At 37.9% G+C, this 19,974-nt stretch overlaps 1 protein-coding gene across 1 annotated transcript in view; it reads left to right on the plus strand.

The window, feature by feature from the left end:
- The window catches only part of ZNF407 (zinc finger protein 407), a 445,265-nt gene that overhangs the window by 315,570 nt on the left and 109,721 nt on the right, over positions 1 to 19,974 (plus strand). The window contains exon 8 of the mRNA XM_065398752.1: positions 460 to 638. Within this exon, the coding sequence (XP_065254824.1) occupies positions 460 to 638 (179 nt within the window). The remainder of the gene's footprint in view (positions 1 to 459; positions 639 to 19,974) is intronic.

Genomic DNA, 19,974 nt, shown 5'->3' on the forward strand with positions numbered 1-19,974 from the left:
TATAAGCATCAATGCTTACCTGCACCTAGACCCTAGTTAAAGGCATGGTGCTCAAAAAAGCCAAACAAATAATATCAGTTTTGCTAGGTTAAGGAGTTTTGTAGCTATTATGTTCCCCACTCACACACCCCAAAAATATTAGAAGACTTTTGCAAAGGTGAAAAAAAACTATTCATTTTGTAAAATTCTTAACCTTCCAGATTCATAATTAATCGGGAACTTCCACACTTTCAGAGATTTCAGCTGGAAGACATGTTTTCTGTGCAAGTTAAGAGTATGTCAGGATCTGGCATAAAATGGAAAGCTAGTTACTACCTTAACTGTAGAGACCCTACTGTCTCTCCATCATAACAGCAGGATTTAATTTTCAGTGCCTGAATACTGTCGGATGGCCTTCCTTCCTACATATGTGTGCGTATATAATATAATTTAACTCTTTCTTTTCTTTTCACCTTTTAGGTCTAACTGCGCTGAAAATATCCGTAAGCATATCTTACACACAGGAAAGCATGAAGGAGTAAAAATGTATAACTGCCCCAAATGTGACTATGGAACCAATGTCCCAGTGGAATTTCGCAACCACCTGAAGGAGCTGCATCCTGACATTGAAAACCCTGATCTAGCTTACTTGCATGCTGGTAAGACTATTCTCCTGTTTGTATACAAATGTGTCACTTTTCTAAATGAGCACCCTTAAATGATTGTAATCGGAGTTCTGGGTCCTTTATGTTGCTATCATTTATTCTGAAGAAAAGCATGATTTTAAAATGGACTCAATCCACTTCAAGATTTCACTAAGGGATGAAGGTGATGTATTTAGTATTGAGACCCATCTGCATTTCACACACACATTCTGTGTTTACATGTGTAAACGGGAGATATTCCCATCCAGTTTAGATGGCCAGCTTTGAAACCTGGATTAATTCATGTAGAAAAAGTATTGTTTATATTTTGTGTTCTTATTAAGAAAAAAAGGTGGAACAACATAAGGAAATGAGGTGCTAAATTAATACAGTATTTCAAAACTCCTGAGAGTTCACAAAAATCAGCTGAATACTTAACACTATACAATATAACAGCAGAGAAGCAGACTTTGTTAGTATTATGTGAACAAGAAGCTGCTAGAATTAAAAAGAATAGGATGTTGTTGGTTTCATGAAATGTGTAACAGGGCTACACCACAGTCTGCTTTTCCTCTTAGTGCTTCTACCTACCTTTGTGTTGAGTGTTAGTGTCAGAGTGCATTCTGGTACTTCACTACCCTAAATGAAAGTATCGTTTTCTGTGCCCCTCAAAAAAAAAAAAAAAAATACACGTAAAGAAAGTTACTATATACTACAAGTTGCTAAGACAAAAAATGCTGATATGCTGTGTGCATAGCACTGCACTGGGGTTCTGTGGCCCTGATCCAGCAAATACATAAGCAGCTGCTTAAACTTTAAGTATGTGAGTAGTCCCATTGAAGTTAATGAGATACTCATGTACTTAAAGTCAAGCAGGTGTTAAGTGCTTTGCTGGATCATGGTCTATATGAGGGACATCAAGGGACTCGCACACAAATGTGAATTAAGATTTTCTGTGCTTTGTCTTCTATAATTTATTATTATTTATTTTTAAATGGTTTGTATAGAACCATTACTTTGCATGGTTCTTTACAGAGTTTAAACTACACATGGTCCCTTATTCCAAAGAGTTTACTTTCAAAATTAAATACCAACAGAATATAAAAATAAATAAAAAAAAGAACAAGAACAAGCAGGGGAGAGAGCTAAACAAATAAAAATAATGTGAGGTATAGAAATAATGAGCAAATCAGATACTTTCTGGAAGTTTTAAGTTGGAGATTGAGGTAGGACAAGGAGTAGAGACACAAGAATGGAAGAAAGCAAACCAAAAAAGTGGGTTTTGCAGAGGGATTTGAAGGAGGACAGTGAGGATGCCTGATACACAGGAAGAAGAAGGTTAGGACTTTCCAAGGGTAGGGAGCAGCAAGAAAAAGGGTACAAAGATCAAAATGAGTGGCGAAGATGAGGAGCAATAGAAGAAGAGATGTAGTCTGGGTCAGAGCTTGAACACAAGGATAAGGAGTTGGATTTCAATTTGGAAAGAGCCAGAGAACTTGGCAGTCATAGGTGGGGGAGAGCAGTCAGAGCAGTGTGAAAAACAGATTAGTTGCTGAATGTTGGAAAGAGGGGAGAGTCAGGGCAGCTAGAGAAAAGGAGGTTACTAGGGCTAAATTCTGCCTGTGATACAGATATGGGGCTTCTACTGAAGTGCTTGTGTTAAGTAAAAGCCTTTTGGGGCCAAATTCAGTCAAGAAAAGTTTTCTAGAAAGACTCCTCCACACCTAAAGACTGTGTGTAACACCACCCACCAGTATTAGTGAGAGCTTAGGAACTTGTATGCAAAGTAACAAGTTACAAAACTTTCACTTGGCACCTTTATGTGCAGTCACCCAACATTTTAAAAAATCTTACTATGTTCTAAACAACTGCATCGTTTTGTGAATGGAGGCAGTATGCTTAATTGTGCTATGTCTTTCCATTTGCCAAGTATTCTAGCCCATTCTGGAACCACTCATCATGTCATTTCAGCACGTATTAGATAAAACCTGGATGTGCAAACAAAAGTCCAGTTGGCTGAATACCAATTTCACATATGTGAGACAAGAGATCATGTTTCACATAATAGGAAATGAATATTGGACTTGAAGCCTATATCCAGAAATTATAATCTCTTATTATAGCAGTCACACATAACATATTTTCTTCCATTTTGAATGCTTTTACCAGTTTGAGAGAGATTCTTTATACATGTAATGGAGAAATATTGGTAGAACCTATACAAGCTTTCAAAACTGTAGAAACTTTCTAAGTTCGCCCACTGTCTATGCAGCAGTGTATGTATATGTGAGTGAATTATTCATTGCTGCATACTGTGCTGAGGCTCTTCACCCTGATTGTCTTAGCAACAGGGAGAAAATTGTCATAAATATGTTTTGACCAATGGTTCTCTATTTCTTGTACTGGAGAAACCCCGTAGTGCTAGAGACATAGTAGGATATTGTGTAAATGTACCAGTGACTAGTAAGAATTAGGTGTTGTTAAGTAATGTCTGTTTCAGAATTGGTACACAGAACAACTGTGCCGCAATATCATTTGCAGAACAATCATCTCTAGAAATTGTCTGTGACTTCATGTAGGTTGCCATGCTGTCCTTCTGGAAAGTGCCAGTTTCATGAGAGCTTACAGGTGCCACCAAACCTTCAGGTCAGATGCTGAATCAAGCTTTTTTGACCCATTTCTGATGCCTATCCATTTGAGAGTTAAAGATTTCACAAGATTTGGTCAAAAGAATAGGGGGATAACTTTGGTATCCTGGCTAACAATCCTTGCCAAATAACACTTGTGTCAGTGTCCAATTCATGTTATTGATCATTTACTGGTTGTTGTATTTGCCTACAGAGAAACCACAATAGCAATATATTTCATTACTTTATAAAGCCCTTTAGGATAATTTGAGTATACGTGTCTTGTAAACCAATTTTTTCTCTAGTTTCACTTGACTGTATTTCTCTTTCATTTGTTCTAATGCTGTTTTATAAGGGCAAAATCATCCCCTCTGCTGCTTTGAGTATAATGGAACTAGAAGTCATGGATCTCGCTTGTGAGGAAAGGGAGAAGTACCAGGTTCATATCATTATACTGCACTTCCTGGGACCCCTCAGAAGCCCCTCTGCCAGAGCTCAGCAGTATTAGAGCTGCAGGGCACATTTGGGGCACAGCAGGGAATGGACCCATAGAATCCAACAGCAGTTTGTCTTGGAGATGGTAGAGGCATCCAGCTGGATTTTCAATTGGCAGTTAATTCTGAGTGAAGTAACACTAACTTCTAACAAACTCCACCACATAGCTACTAGTGTGACATTGTAGGTGGTTTTTGGTCAATAGTAGCGGGTGTCTTGAAGGACCCTTACTTGTGGGTGAGAGGCCAGTAGTGGGGGAGGGGGTTAGCCCTGTATGCAGAAATCTCTACATCCATAGGGGTGAGGTGAGGTGAGAAGTGGTGGCCCAATCTACTTGGAATGTTTGAAATCCTTCCTAACTCAAAGAATTAATACATAAATTGCCACAAAGTCAGTCAAAGTCTTACAACGATATTCCTTAGTAAACCACAACAGATACCCCTACACCTCTTTCAGCAATAGTAATCAAAGAGAATATTTTTTCTCTCTAATCCTTTCTACTTAGTCTTTAAAAGGCCCTGCATTTGAACAGCAGACCTTTTTTTAAAAAAATGTGCTTATGAAAGATTCTGTTTTAACTCCAGTCCATCGCTGAAACAAATTCACTTAAAACATAGTCCATGTTAACCCAGATGCTGTATTTCAACCAGATTATTTAACTATTTTATTTATATACAGTTTTTCATACAATTCTGTTTTTTTTGAAAATTTCACTATGGGTGGTGCTGTATAATATCATGCGGTAGTACAAAATCCTGAAAGTGTTTTATGCCTACTCTTGAAGTATTCTCTGGCCCACTTTCTCTATTATCTGCAGTATTTATGCACTGGGAATTTTGTGAGCAGAAATCCAGTGAATCACAATAAGCATTTATTTGCTAAAAGGTTCACATTCATAGCTAGATGATAGATTTTACAACTATCCAAGGACAGAGGGGGAAAAAGTCTACTTTAGTACTAGGTTAGGGGAGGCTAGCAGACAATATTTGCAGTAACGGGAAGATCATTTGTTCCTCATGTAAGGAATATGATCTTTCATTGTTATAACTGAGAAACACACAGAGATCTGTAATTACAAATTAAAAATCATCCGAGGGAGGGATCTGGAGCCATGATGAAACAGTCTCTTTGTTAAGGTTTTTCTGGTGGTGGCTCTTTTGATGACATCCTTTGGTTAATAGCATTCTCACTTCTGATTCACTTACTGAGTGACTCACTGACTTCTAACTTTTGATATCTTATTAGCTGTTTCAAGTTCCACCTGAAAAGTGCTAATGGGTTAGGTAAATGTGCCATTTAGACCTCTTTTGATGTTATTCTAAATGAGCTAGTAATAATCTTACTCTTGTAGTCAATATTCTCTTTATTAACAGTGCACCAGAAAAAAATCTGATCTGTCCTTTTACAACTGTATAGCACTTTTATTTTATCCCCTGCCCGTGAGTGGTATTACTGATGAAGTAAAAACTGAGGACACAGTAAGTTCCAGCTTTATCATCAACTAATTACTATTGTTTACCAGTAATAATTACAAACAAGAACATCTGAAAGGTTGTCTGCAATATCCCTCATTCTTCTTCCAGAAGAATTAAGGAAGAATATGCACCATGCCAAGATGTGCTTGTTACTAATTTTGAAGTGTATTGTAGATATTTATTAGCAAGAAGATTTAAAGAATATATTATTCTTTTTATTATTTACTTACGAGCCAATGATGCTCTCAGCATCATACAAAACACAAACAAAGGCAGTCCCTGCCCTCCAATTTACAATCTGAAAATTCAGAGATTCAAAGATTCATAGAGTGTGCGTGTGCGTGTGTGTGTGTGTGTGTGTGTGTGTGTTTAAAATGTTTCTCTTCCACATGAGCCCTTTGGAAGATTTTTACTGGTTCCCATCAGTCATATATGCCCTCTTCTGCACTGATTGACAATTATAGCCTGCTTTCTCTTTGGTATCAGCAGGGGTCAAAGGGCAGACTTTTGAAAGGTCTGTAGTTATTTGTGTTTCTGATGCATTGAAGTATTTTAGGGTTTTCTATAGTCCACATCACTGTAGTGTCAAGAGTGTTTGTGGGAAGGAGAGTGAGTGGTATTCATTGGTGGATTTTGTTTGTTTGTTTCATTGTTTTATGTGTCTAATACTTTCAGTTATGGAAAAAGGACTCTTATCAAAGAGAAAGGTCTTGCACTGTGCCCTACAGTTAGACTGTGGATTAATCTAATCTCTTCTGAAAATGCATGCCACAGCCACATCCCCTTGATCAAGAATTTTTTTATCTCCTGCTCTCAGTTACTTTGTGTTGGGCAGCTTAAGCCATGTTGACCCAGAGGAGTTCAGTTATCTTGGTGGGCCATGGATAGAATTGTAGTTCTGATGTAATCAGGTTCTCACCTGTTAAGGAATTTGAAGATCAGGACCAAGGCCTTGAACTAGTAACAGAAGTGGACTGAGAGCCAATAGAGAGACCAAGACACCGGGCTGATCTGCTTAGAGTCATTTCTCATTGAGAAAGTAGGTGGCCACTTTCTGCTGAAGCTAGAGCTTCTGCATTACATCAACCTTCAGCATCAGGAAAAATGTATTACAGAAGTCCAGTTGGGAGGTGACAAATGCCTGGATCTCTGTGGACAGATGCTTGTCTGGGAGTACAGGGTGAAATGTCCAAGCATCCTGGAGGAGGAAGAGGAAAGTATTTTTCACCACTCATGCTACATGATCATTCAGGTTTAATAATGAGATGACCAGGAAGCCTTGCACCATTTTGACAAATATGGGACGGGGGAAGCAGAAGGGCTTGGATGGAAGCTGTGGGGGAACAGTATCCCAGCTTGTTTTTCAAAGTGTTTCACCCTTTCTGAACAGTAATACTGGATATTACCCTGGTTCAGTTTGAACCACCTCTTCTTCATCTAGGAGCTGTTCTCTTGTAAGCATTGTGACATCTTATAAGAATACTTAGATGTACATCTTGGTGTCACCAGTCTATCATTGGCAGCAGAGACCATAGCATCTCACCATTTTTCCAAATAGTCTCATATAAATATTAAAAGTGAAGGTAAAATGCTCCTTTGAGGGAAGAGGAACAGTTTACCTATCGCTATTTTCTTGGGCTTGTTAGAGAGGAATGATGCTATTGTAGGGCAGCTAGCTGTGTCATGCAAATGTGGACAACTGTTTCAAAAGCTTGTCTAGTTGTATGAGTATACTGAGATGTGATCACAATCCATAGTCATAAAGAGGCTGTCCTTTAGTGCTCCCATGCTGTCATGGCACATGTCACATGTTGTTGGGACTTTGTTGTCAATACTTTCTCAGTGATTTTTCCTAGGAGTGGAAGGTTGGAAGCATGATGGTCCTATGAGTTTTTCTCCTGTCATTATGTTTGTTTGCAGCATGATCCCCAAGAATGAGCAGGGGGGGTTAAAAGTCAGAAGATCCTGAGTTCTAATCCTTGCTGTGTGTGAGTTTGCTCTCTGCCTCCTTTTCCCCATCTGTAAAATAGCTGCAGGAATGTTTAATTTACTTAGCTATTATGATTAATTATTTGTATGGAACTTTGAGCACATAAAGCTCCATATAGCATATTTAAAAAAAGACTGAAAATATTAATTTGGATGTGAATTAAGCTAAACCGAATTAAGGACACTTTAATTCTGAGTAACAGCATTCATACAGGGGTTTAAAGGGGTTTAATTAATTCACTTTAAAAGGTAATTTGGATGAGTGTCCCCATGTAGCCAAGCCCTTTGTCTGACTGCAGATATACTTGCCTAAAATAATTTTCCTTCTAGTATGTAGTTAAATTCTCCATAAAATACGTGAGAACATTCATTAAAAAAAGATGTTAAAAGAACCCTACTGAAATGCAGCCTTTTTGTTGGCAGTATCCCTACTGTATTATTGGCGCCTTAGATCAGAAATTCATGGGAAGGCAGTTCAGTGAATCATCTGTTTAGTACGTTAGGCCTTCATCCTGCTCTTTTCTATTTTGGTTTAGGGGGAAAGTACTATAGCTGTGTTTTTAATTCTTTCCAGAGTATGATGAATAAAAGGAAAAGTTTCCAATGAAGTCTCATTCACTGATAAATATAGGAAACCTTTTTCTAAGCTATTACTAGTGAGCCTTCCAAAACTTTGTACGCTTCTGTGCCCCACATAAATTTCTCTTGCAGTTTCCTTAGCTTCTGAGAAACAAGGGTTACACAGGCAAACTTCAGTGTGATTACATCATCAACAAGGGACAAAATTGTGATCCTATCAGTTGTAACAGTTGCAATATTCATGAATGGAATCCTGAAAGTTCAAATAGTTAAGCCCAAATAAAATTGTGATCTTTATCCCACTTGACAGCTACGTTTATCAAATTATTAAGGGGAAAAATTGATTGCTAAAAGTTATAGTGTGATCTATTATGTGATTTTATCAAGGTATAACTGTATTGCCAAGTGGAAATTGCAGTCTTATTCAGAATGTGAATTGAGCACACACAATATAACATAACAATTACACTATTGTTCTGGCAATTTTGTTTCTGTTCTTAACATTTTTGTTTCTTTTCTTGCTCCCTTTTTCTTTAACATCCTTTTTCTAACTGTTACATTAGAAAATAAAAATAGGAAAATGGGGTGGGGGAATTGAATAATGAAAATTTACACTAACCAGTTTAATTTCACCTCATGTATCTGAATTCATCAAACCAGAAAAACATTAAATCATATGCTGCATATTAATTAACAGGTTGAAATACAGAAGCCGATTGGGTGCATATACAAAACTGTATTTCTTGCCTTGAACTATATTTCTTGTCTTGGATATATAATCTTGTTTGCAGCCATGTTTAAGTTTTTCCTTGGTACAATTTCATTGATATTTTATATTTCCACAAAAGAGAAAAATACGTTTTAAATGCTGTAATTTTAAAAACAAAATAAAAGATCTGTCATTGTTATAGTAGATACTCAAGTCAACTAGAAACTATTACTGTAGTAGAATATTGCTTGGGTTCCTACCTAGATAAAACAGTATTTTTGATGGCTGCTATAGGTAAAAAAAAAAAAAAAAAAAAAAAAAAAAAAAAAAGCAGCAGCAACAGCTCTGCTTCAAACAGGTTCGCTCTTGTCACAGCTATTAGTGCCAGTCTTTCAATAGCATGTCAGATTGATTGGCAGACAGTCCTTTTCCTCTTTAGTGAAGAATAGTAATTTTAGTGTGTGCTTGAAATAAAAACCTAGCATAAATGATTTTCTGTTTGTAAAGGAGGAAGCTAGGTTTCTTGCAACCTATGTACGTTACTTTGTATTGTGTTTCACAGAAAATTAAGCTATGTAAAATCCATTTGATTATTTTTGTCACTCTCTTCTAGCACTAGGCTTTATAAGTCTGAGAAAACAGCTATAGGTAGGGCCCTACCAAATTCACGGCTGTGAAAAACGCATCATGGACCGTGAAAACTGGTCTCCCCCTTTGAAATCTGGGTTTTTGTGTGCTTTTACCCTATACTATGCAGATTTCGCGGGGGAGAACAGTGTTTCTCAAATTAGGGGTCCTGATCCAAAAGGAAGTTGCAGGGGGATCGCGAGATTATTTTAGGGGGGTTGCAGTATTGACACCCTTACTTTTGTGCTGTCTTCAGAGCTGGGCGCCCTGCCAGCAGTAGCACAGAATAAGGAGGGCAAGACCAAACGATGCCATCCTTACTTCTGCACTGCTGCCTTCAGAGCCGGGCGGCTGGAGAGTAGCGGCTGCTGACTGAGGACCCAGCTTTGCAGGCAGCAGCACAGAAGTAAAGGTGGCAATACCATACCGTGCCATCCTTACTTCTGTGCTGCTGCTGGCGGCAGCTCTGCCTTCAGAGCTGGGATCCTGGCCAGCAGCCACTGCTCTCCAGGTCCCCGGCTCTAAAGGCAGCGCTGCCGCCAGCAGCAACGCAGAAGTAAGGGTAGCATTACCGCGACCCCCCCACAACTCCTTTTTGGGTCAGGACCTCTACAATTACAACACTGTAAAATTTCAGATTTAAATAGCTGAAATCAGGACATTTACAATTTTTAAATTCCTCTGACCATGAAATTGACCAGTGTGGACCGTAAATTTGGTAGGGCCCTACCTATAGGCTTTGGCCTTTTTAAATAGCAGGTGGGGTGAAACCCTGTTGAGATCATGGAGCCTTTTTTTCCTTTCCCTCACTATAAACTGCATATGTGGTTTGTGTAGCCACTGTTTCAGAGCAACAAAGGCTGAGCTGAATTCCTACCTCATCCTGTCAGTCAGATCAGCCAACAGGTGTTGCTGTTGAGTGACTTGAAGTAGGGGGAGCTACTGTCAGCTTGTGCGCCATGCTTCCATCAACTAGAGGTGCTGAGGTGAATGCAGGTCCATGGCCGCCTCCCTCATCAGCCTGTTAGATGGGTAGCACTGGCAGTAGCACTGTACTTGTGGAGTTCCTATGCAAACCTTATGGGATAGATAAGTCCTACAAAGCATTCCTATGTCCACCATTAAGGAAATTAGGGCTCTGGACACCATACTAATGATCACACCAGGACTATGTGAGTGTTTCTGTCACTTCATGTAGCAACATTGCCACATATCTGTATGCTCTGGTCAGTGTCCCTCTATATATACCTTGCTCCTCAAGGGTGATTGCTACATAACATAAACTATATCAACATTTCCCAATATTAACATCTTGACACTCCGAATTCTCCATTTTTAAATTCTGTCCTTCTTAATGCTGTAAAGCCGAGGCCCAGAGTTATGTCAGCATCACTGTTTGCTGTGGATTTTTCTGTAGAAGACTGATGAGTGTGCAGCCCCTCAAACTTGTTTCCATGTCCCAGTTTCACAGGTTATCTTCTAGTCCTTGTCACCATGGCATTTAGAAAGTGCCAGAGGTAGAATGAGGGATTAGATTGGCTTATACATGTGAGTCTGTGATTATCCTCTGGAATACCAAAGGTAGTAGTGATCCTGATGGGGACTGACAGCACATCCTTTGTGCTTCACTCTCCAGGCCTACCCAGAGCTCATCACGTGAGTATATGATATCTTCCAGGGTGAGCCTTTACTCCTGGACAACCTGTGCCTCCATGATGTGTTGGAAGGTTTCCTTTGGCTTATTGACCTTTTGCGGAGGGTTTTGGTGTCTTCTATGTCTCTGAGCTAAGGCTAGCCAGATAGCCCTCCTTTTTTCCCTTACTTGCTTCAAAAATACGGTTCATAGCATGGTTGAATGTGATTCTGCAGCCAGTAGTTGGCATAGTCTCTACCCTATGTAGCATACCCCTAGAAATACTCTTCTTCAGACCCCTACCTTCTCTCTCCCTCAAGGCATGCTGTCCTGCAACTCTCCTATAGTCCGCCTCCTGCCCATTCTTAGCCTACAAGTCCCTTAGCAAATGCTAGCTCCTTCACTCTCTTATCTGTTATTATTCCTCTGCATTTAATTGAAGTCAACAGGACTACTCGTGTGCTTAAAATTAGGTATGTGCTTAATTACTTTGTTAAACCAGGCCTTAAGGCACCATTGACACAACTAAGGCAGAGGCACCTTGCGGAGCACATAGAGTCCTCTGAGCCCTTTTGAAAGTCCTGATTGAGCAGCCGTCTCTTAAACTACGTGTCGTACCTGACCTCTTTAGCAGTCAGCTCCACAACACTCAGGGGACTAGGCTGTAACAAAGCACCTGCTCCGAAAACTTCTCAAGTTGCCAACCATGTGCTGAGCTCCAGCTGGAGTGCACGAAAAACATTTCCCATCCTACATAAATCGCAGAATCATTGATTAAAAGATGATCAGACTCCTCTTCTAGGCAAGCCATTAGTCCATTACATTTATAGATAAAGTCATCCTTCATGCGGAACATATCAAACACTATTTTATTGCCTTATTTGGAGCTAAAAATAGTATGTACTTAGCATAAAACTTTAAACGCAAAGATGAAATATTATAATATAGATGTACAAGAATTCCTTCAAGACAAGTCACCTCAGCTGTAAAAGACATGAATGTTGAATTTTGCTAGAGTATACATATGCATAATAAATAGCATACACTAAATTTAAATAATAAAATTATAGTTTAGTGTTGACTATGAAAAGATAAAATACAACAATAGACAATTAGAATAGTCAGAAAAAAGTTCCAAGAAGAAAACAATGAAATAAAGAACTATTCCAAGAAAGATATGAATTCAGAAATAAAGCTACACCTACTATTTCATTGGAGTCATACAGATTTTTTGTAATGCAGAATGCACCAAACTACTAAAATATTAATTTGTTTTCTTATTAGCAAAAACTCTTTTATGAGTGGATATCCCAATCCATTACACAATCTGAAGTTATGGTGGATTCATAGGAAATATAGTCATTCTGTTTTCATGTGAGCTAAGTGTATGTATTGATAAGATAAATAAAACGTTTAAGAAGAATGTCAAACTACAAGTTTAATTGTAAATAGCAGCTGTAAATTTAATATAAAAGCATAACAATACTGTAGTGTGATCACAATTATGAAGAGATGACTGCACTGCTTGAGTGTTTAAAGTGACAATGCTCCCAAGACCTGGGGGCACTATATTTCAGTATAACCACATCTTAGAGTATATTATTGCCTACATAATATCACCACCTGTTGGCCTTTCTCACTACAGCTGTATATTGTACAGAGCGTGCTTTTTATTTTGTCCTTCAGCAGTCCTCCTATCTCCTTCCTGATCATATTGCATATTTTCCTTCTTCGTGTCCTTTTAGATGCTTATACTACCATACAGTTACTTGCACTAAAAAAGTATACTATTTGCTGTAATTGAACTGATTGGTATATATTTGTATGCAATTTGCTTTAATTTGTCTTCCAACTTGGTCTCATCTCAAGTCTTGAATATTGGCTTTTAGTGATTGAATTATATGAATAAATAGGCCCTGATCCAGCAAAGCAGTTAAGCATGTGAGCAGTCCACTGAAATCAGTTATATATATTCTCAAGTGCTTTGCTAGATTGGAACCATGGTGAATAGCTGGGCCCTCAACAATAATCACTTTGGTGACTCACTAAACCCTGGCACTCCATGCTAAAAAGTTTTTATTTAGGATTTCCTTTTGTTTGCTTTCTCTGATTAGATGTATACCAAACCAGTATTTCTTGACTCTGAATCTTGATTATTAACCTTTTGTAATTAAGATACTTTGTCTATTTGACACGTATTACTCTTTTTTACTTTTCTAATTTACATTATACTTCCAATAGTTCTTTATAATGTTTCCCATTTTTTCATTTGCCAGGTCTTTGGTACCTTTCAAATGCTAAATGCTGTTCCATATATCCTTAGTAACCAGGCTGGATTTTTCTGTCCTTTTTAATATTTAGGTTTTATTGGATGAATGTAGATTGCACCTTCTCTAACTGTACCTTAAATAATTGCCACTTAAGGGAATTAAGAAGTACAAGGGAAGGAAAATGCTGACCCATAGACTAAGCAGAGGGGAAAAACATTCCCACTGGGTCCAATTTCATAAGAAGGACCATCAGGATAGTGACTGGGACCTGAAATTATGAGCTGAATGACCTCTAAAAAATTATCAGTTCAAAGAGGAGCTTGTCTATAATTGTTTGCACTAAAGAAAGTGGGGATAGGGAGAAATCCCATAGAAGGAAGGCTGCTTCCTTGTTCTTGGTTAACATATGAAATGAAATTATGATACTGTACTGTGTAGTTTTTGTGCAATGTCAGAAGCTCATATTGTGGGTCAGTTCCAAAAAGGCAGATAAAATATCTTGAATTCCAAAGGAATATTTTTATACATGTCCTCTATTAATCATATTCAAACACAGTATAATATATTCATCAATACTGTAATATAAGAATCTGGTAAAAGTGATGAAGAGAATGTGCAATATTAAGGACCTTTAAGACCACTGCTAAATTCACATAGATTGTTTTCTCCTTTAGCTATATTATGTAATTCTCATATAATATGCCCTGGCAATAAGGGGGCCATAAAATGGGTGCAAGTGACATATAAATTACAAAGGGGCCTTAGTGTAAATAAACATAGAGGTCTGTAGTCTTTGGAAAATGTCAATAACTGATCTAGACTTCTAGACATTGGACTAAATTCACTGCTGGTAGAATTGAATGTAGTTACATTGATTTCAGTGAAATTTTACCCATTTACATCAACAGTTAATTTGTTCCATTGTCTTCAGAAAGGTGGGGATAAGATGTACGGAGGCAAAATTGTAAGCTGGTCTCTTAGCACACAATGAAAAATATTTTCAACTACTGTACAATCAGCTAATATTATTAATATTATTCATGACACCTCTTTTTTTCAAAAAAAATTTCAACAACCTAGGTGATTGTTACCAGAAGGTTTTTAAGGGAAAGCTTGATGCTCTGTAACTAAAGGACAAAGCTGGTTACTATCTGATATTTAGGAATTGAAATGTAGGGGTGGTCAATGCATCTGCAAACAAGGCATTAGGACAGCTGCTACATTACTACTGTATGTTTGTACCTGTCTGTACCTGTATCTCTTGCCAAAAATGTGCATTCTGGTTTCTATCTTACTGCATCTGTCCAAAGACCAGGAAATAATAGTAGGTGTAAATTCCTAGAACTTCATTTCCAGAAGATTTCCAAAAAAATCAAAATATCTACTTTGAAGCAAAGAGCATCTTGTGATAGTGACAAAAATAAACCCTAATTATTTTGGCTCAGGAGACATCCAAATCTTTCAGATTCTGGAAATTCATTTTATCTGAATTTTGGATTCAGAGTGCACAGCTGACATTCAGATAATTGGAGTCTGAAAATTCTTGGCAGCAACTATTTAACCACTTAGATGAAAAAAAATTCTGTCACAATAGGTTTTTTTTAAAATGTCAAGGAGGTAATCATAAAGAAAAGGGTGAACTTTGGGGAATATAGTTTTAAAATGTCTAAAGTCCATGGACATGAGTTTGTACCACAAAACATGTATATGCCAAACAGAGTGAATTTACTGGCATAAAAGTTTTTAATGCAATCGGAAATTTAGCCTTACTAAGGACTGCAAGATTTGGCCCTAACAGTCCATTATTCTGGTCCTTTGTGTCACTATATTGTTCGTTGCTGAGCTTCTTCTTTGTCCGGCCATGCAGGAGAAGGACAGGAGACACTGGATGTGGTTTAATTAGACCACAATTTTATTTCTAATTGTCAGGGAGTACCCTGCAGATAAAAGTATACAGTGCAGATAATTTCATAATCATTTACACATACCGGGTTGGGGGGTGGAGGAGGGGAGGCTGCTGTCAGCCCCCTCCCTTTGCCCATCCAGGTCCCCAGCATCCCTCAAGCTTTCAAATTTTTCTCTTCAAGGGGTGCCTCTGCTCCACTCCACTTTGGAAATCATAGCTTTGCATTCAACATCTGCCATCCAGATATAGAAAACAGCTGCTTTTTTTAAATAAGGAAAATTGGTTTACAGCTTCCAATTTATTTCCTCCTGTGACTGTGAATGAGGAACTCTCTTTAGCTGGCTTTGTAAAGTCTACCCTCGTTTGAACATAATGATTTCAAACTTTGGATGTCCATTACCTATTAGGACCTGGCCACTTCCCCCTCAAATGAGGGTTATGGGGGGGCTATAAAGGAGAGGGGGTTGGCTTCCTGCTGTACCAGTCCCAGTAGCCCCACCCCCACCCCCATTTCTGCTCCTTTAATGGATACCTCCTTTAAATTCTTTCCCAGTCTATTTTATCTGATCACCGTGTCTCTTCCCTACAGAATACCTGCACTGGACATTTGCCCCATACTTACATCATGAGTTGCAACATCATAGCCTAATGCCCGTTTCATGTTTGTCCCAACTAAGCCTCAAACCCACTATGGGGAATGCAAAAAAAAACCCACCTCACCTTGGCCAATCTGGCAGTGAGCGAAAAAATTCCTTTCCAGCCCTCCAAGAGAGGAGCGACTAGCATATAATCCCCACAGTGGATCATGACAAAACCTGGTATTTAACTATTTCCAAGAGTGGGAGAGAGGGTGCTGCTCTGCCTGGTCCAGGTAAAAGAGGGCTTTTTCCTGCACCAGCATGGACCCAAATAGTCTCCTTTCTCTTCCGGTGGTCACCGGGGGAGGGTGTATGGGATGGGTCAGTGTCTCCTTGTTTACCTGGTCTGATAAGCTGGACCCAAATAGTCTCCTTTCTCTTCTGGTGGTCACCGGGGGTGGGTGTATGGGATGGGTCAGTGTCTCCTTGTTTACCTGGTCTGATAAGCTGCTGCAGCAAATCACTCTCTGGCTATCTAGCCTTAAAAGGGGCCACACACCTTTTCCTACAAGCCAGACAACAGTCCCCACTGCTTAATGTGCAGTGAGGTCATTCTATTAGCCTTCACAGCATACAGGGTTTAACTTGGCATCTCTCAAGACTCTCTGTGATGTTTGTTCAGCAGTTTGCTCTTACATCCATCCACTCGTGCAAAAATTTGAAAATGTTAAAAGTCATGGACCTATTTTTCAAAATATGAGAATCATGAAATCTGCCAACTATAATTAAAATCTAGCCTTACGTATATCATATATCATCAGAGCTAAAACAATAGTAAAATATAACCCTCCACCATCTCTTTATTTTTAAAGTTCAGGGTTGTTCAATGCATAAACTATTCCTTACCCTTTCAGCTCATGGGATTGACCAGTTAAGCAGACATATTTATTTTGATGTGTATAGGGATTTCAAATTTAGAACAAAATGATAAAAGTTTAGAATATAAAACAAATGAACTAAGCAGAAAAGCAGTGTGTCTGTTGGACATCCAAAGTTTGAAATCGTTATGTTCAAATGAGGGTAGACTTTACAAAGACAGTTAAACAGTCATTAACAGTCACAGGAGGAAATCAATTGGAAACTGTAAAGCCATTTTCCTTATTTAAAAAAAACAGCTGTTTTCTATACCTGGATGGCAGATGTTGAGTGAAAAGCTATGATTTCCAAAGTGGAGTGGAGCAGAGGCACCTGTTGAAGAGAAAAATTCGAAAGCTTGGGGGATGCTATTTGAGCCTGGACTAAAATGAGTAAATAGTAAGGTTCTTCACCATTGAGAATGCTGGGAAAGAATTATTTAAAGATAACTTTATGGAGAGAGCAGGGCTTCTTATTCTTGAAGGTTGCAGTAAAACTGTTGTAGCTTTCATGCATCCAGTGGGGGGGGGGGGGGGGAAATAACGTTTGATGTTTCAGGAGCATGCGTTTTATAACGTAATTCGGATTTGAGCATGAAGCACTTTTTGAGAGGTGACTGTGCAGGTTCATAAAAGTGGATCATGACCTGATGATTACCCTGTTGGTAAGGTGAATGCCCATCATTTATCCGGTGAGTCTGCTGTACATTATATGGAAAGAATGTTTTCATGTGACAAGTCTCAAATTTGAAATGAAACACTTATAGGTGCATTTGATTTTTGTTTTTATTTTCAAAAACTCTCTTTACAGTTTGTCAGTTTGTAAGCTCTGCCTTCAGCTAAAATAACAGTTGTTTTTTCTCCCAAACCATCATTTTGAAAACCAATACGTATCCTGTCATGTTAACATTAATGGGTGAAGTGAACTGATTAGAGTTATTTTTGCCATTAATTTTCTTTTAAAATCACTTTAAAATTTGTGATCCAAAAAGAGAGAATATTGTATAGTTCTGCTGAGACTTTTGATTGTTCCTGACACTGATTGACAGAAAAAGGGTTTTGGGGTTTTTTTGTTTTGTTTTTTTTTGGTTGGAATAAGAGAAAAATACAAATGTTACTAAAAGCAATGACAAATGTAAAATTGTACTTCTCTTCAGTTACATTTTAGAGATTTTGATAATAAAGCTTTTAGTGTATTTGATTTTAGCTCCCATTGACACAACACTACACTTCTCAAAGCAGCTACTTGTTTTTTCATAGGTTGTTGTACATCTGATACTGACTTCACCATTCAAGTCTAAGACTAATACGTTGGTGAAATGTGAATGTCTACACTCTTGGTTAGGCTTTGCTATTTAATACTAACATTTAAAAGGATTAAAAGGAAGTATTGCCTCCTGTGTCCAGTCATATTTAATCATAATGTAACCATGTCTGTTTAGAAAGAGCTATATGTGAAATTGATTTCTAAGACAATTTGTCCCTCATTCTGCAAAGACTTATGCATATGAGCAGTCCCATTGAACTAATCGTGCACATAAAGTTGTTCATGTGGTAGCAGGAGCAGGGCCCATGTTAGAATAGTTTGAGAACTTGTGTTCTTGTCTAGGTCTGTAGAAAATGCTTTTTTTAAAATAGTGCTTTTACTCAGTCCATATACCTGGCCAAACCGTGTCATAAATAGTTTTAGCAAGACCTGTGTTGATTGTATTAAACACATTTTAATGCTCTGTGTAGGTGGATCCCTATTGACAGTGATTGGCCTTGACCTTAGTAAATTTTCCTAATATGTGATTGGAAACTAAAAACATCAAAAAACAAAATTAGGCACGTAAGTTCAGTGTTATCTAGGAAGAACTCTGACATGCAGCACAGGAAGAACAGTTTCTATAAACTGAACACACTGCAATATTTTCAGTAGTTCACTACAGTATGGGTTGTATAGAGGGAGATGTTTTCCAATAATTGAAAGCCTTAAGGCTGCGTAAGATTAGAACTGAATGTTTTACTGTTGCAGCTGTACTATATGGGTGGTTTAGGCAACCTGAAATGCTTACTTTTACTTTCAACTAAACTTTTTTTCTGCTTCCATCAGAACCATTAGAAATTACGTCAAGTATTTAAGTGTTTTTCAACAAAGTCAGAGTTGTGGGTTGGTAATTGAAATTGGGAGACAGGTTTATGTAATTGGATGTTTTTTTATTTTTCTCTCTATCCTACATCTGTTGTAAGGATTATGACATGAAATTTAAAAGTGGATTTACTTGATCTGTGACACACAAATATGTATTTTAGTTTTAAATTCTCTTTAAAATATTCAGTTCAGATTTATACACTATTAAGGGAATCCATGGTGAATATTTTATCATATAGTACCATTGTTTGGTTTTGTTTTTATCATAGGGAACTGAAAGTCTATTGGTAATTTTTGTATTAAAAAGCTTGTTAATCTCCATTGATTTCTAAGTTTGTTATAGATTCTTAGCTGAAAAATACAGTACATCACTGACTGTTCTATCACCTGACAGCAATTGATAAAGCATCCATGTAGAAAGTGTCAGAAAAGGTTAATATTTATTGATTTTTATGGTGCTACAGCCAATGTAGTTTTGCCATCAAAGATGTATGGCCACCAGCAATGGAATCTGTAAAATTGCAGGTTGCACGCTAGTTTTTATTATAACCTATGTCAGTATTCTGGACTTTAAAAATGACAGATATTTAATTTAAGACAAAAGGCTCTGAATGTGCAGCTACTAAATACCTGAGACTGGAATTTAGTATTCTAAAATGAAACCCAAGAGCAGCACTTAAAAGCTCAAGGGGGAAAAAAACACACAACCTTGCATTGCAAGCAACGATCACATTTAGCCTTTTCATTCACTTAACTAGGTGCTATTGATCTGCAGAAGGTGCCCAAGCAAGTGATAGCTGAAATTATGAGCAATAAAGGGCTTGCTTCTTCAAACAAAAAAGTATATAATTAGCAGGGGTGTAGGAAGGGGCAAAGCCTGTGTTTGGTTTTAAAGGCGTTTAAACAAAATGGAATGAGTGCAACAGCCGTGTTTAAATGTACACAAGGAGAAATCTGGTTGCCTTGAAGCATAAATCCATGCTCTGGTTGCAGTTTATGTGTAAAAATTAGGAGTGCACCACAGCCTTTACATTTATCTCCATCAGTACTTGCCTGACAGAAAGGCAATCCATTGGTTTGCCTACACCAACCAGGGACATGGAAATCTTTCAAAGCTTTAACTTTTCTAAATGTATCTGTAGTTTACATTTTTATTCTATTTTTCACTTAGCTGACTTTTTACACTGTGCTTTTCATAACTGGTATGGCTTTCTGGAAGCTACAAACTGTTCTGGAAGATATATAAATGCTAGTTAAAGAGTTGAAAGTTTCTCTAATAAAAAAGAAAATATGTCCCAATCCTGCCACCTTTATGTAGGAGTAACTTTTATTCAAGTAGACCCACTGACTTGAGTTGAACTGTTCTCAAGAGCATGGACAGCAAGATTGGGCCCTATATTTCAAGAGAATGAATT

The sequence above is a fragment of the Emys orbicularis genome, chromosome 2 (genome assembly GCF_028017835.1).
Source record: "Emys orbicularis isolate rEmyOrb1 chromosome 2, rEmyOrb1.hap1, whole genome shotgun sequence".
NCBI lineage: Eukaryota > Metazoa > Chordata > Testudines > Emydidae > Emys > Emys orbicularis.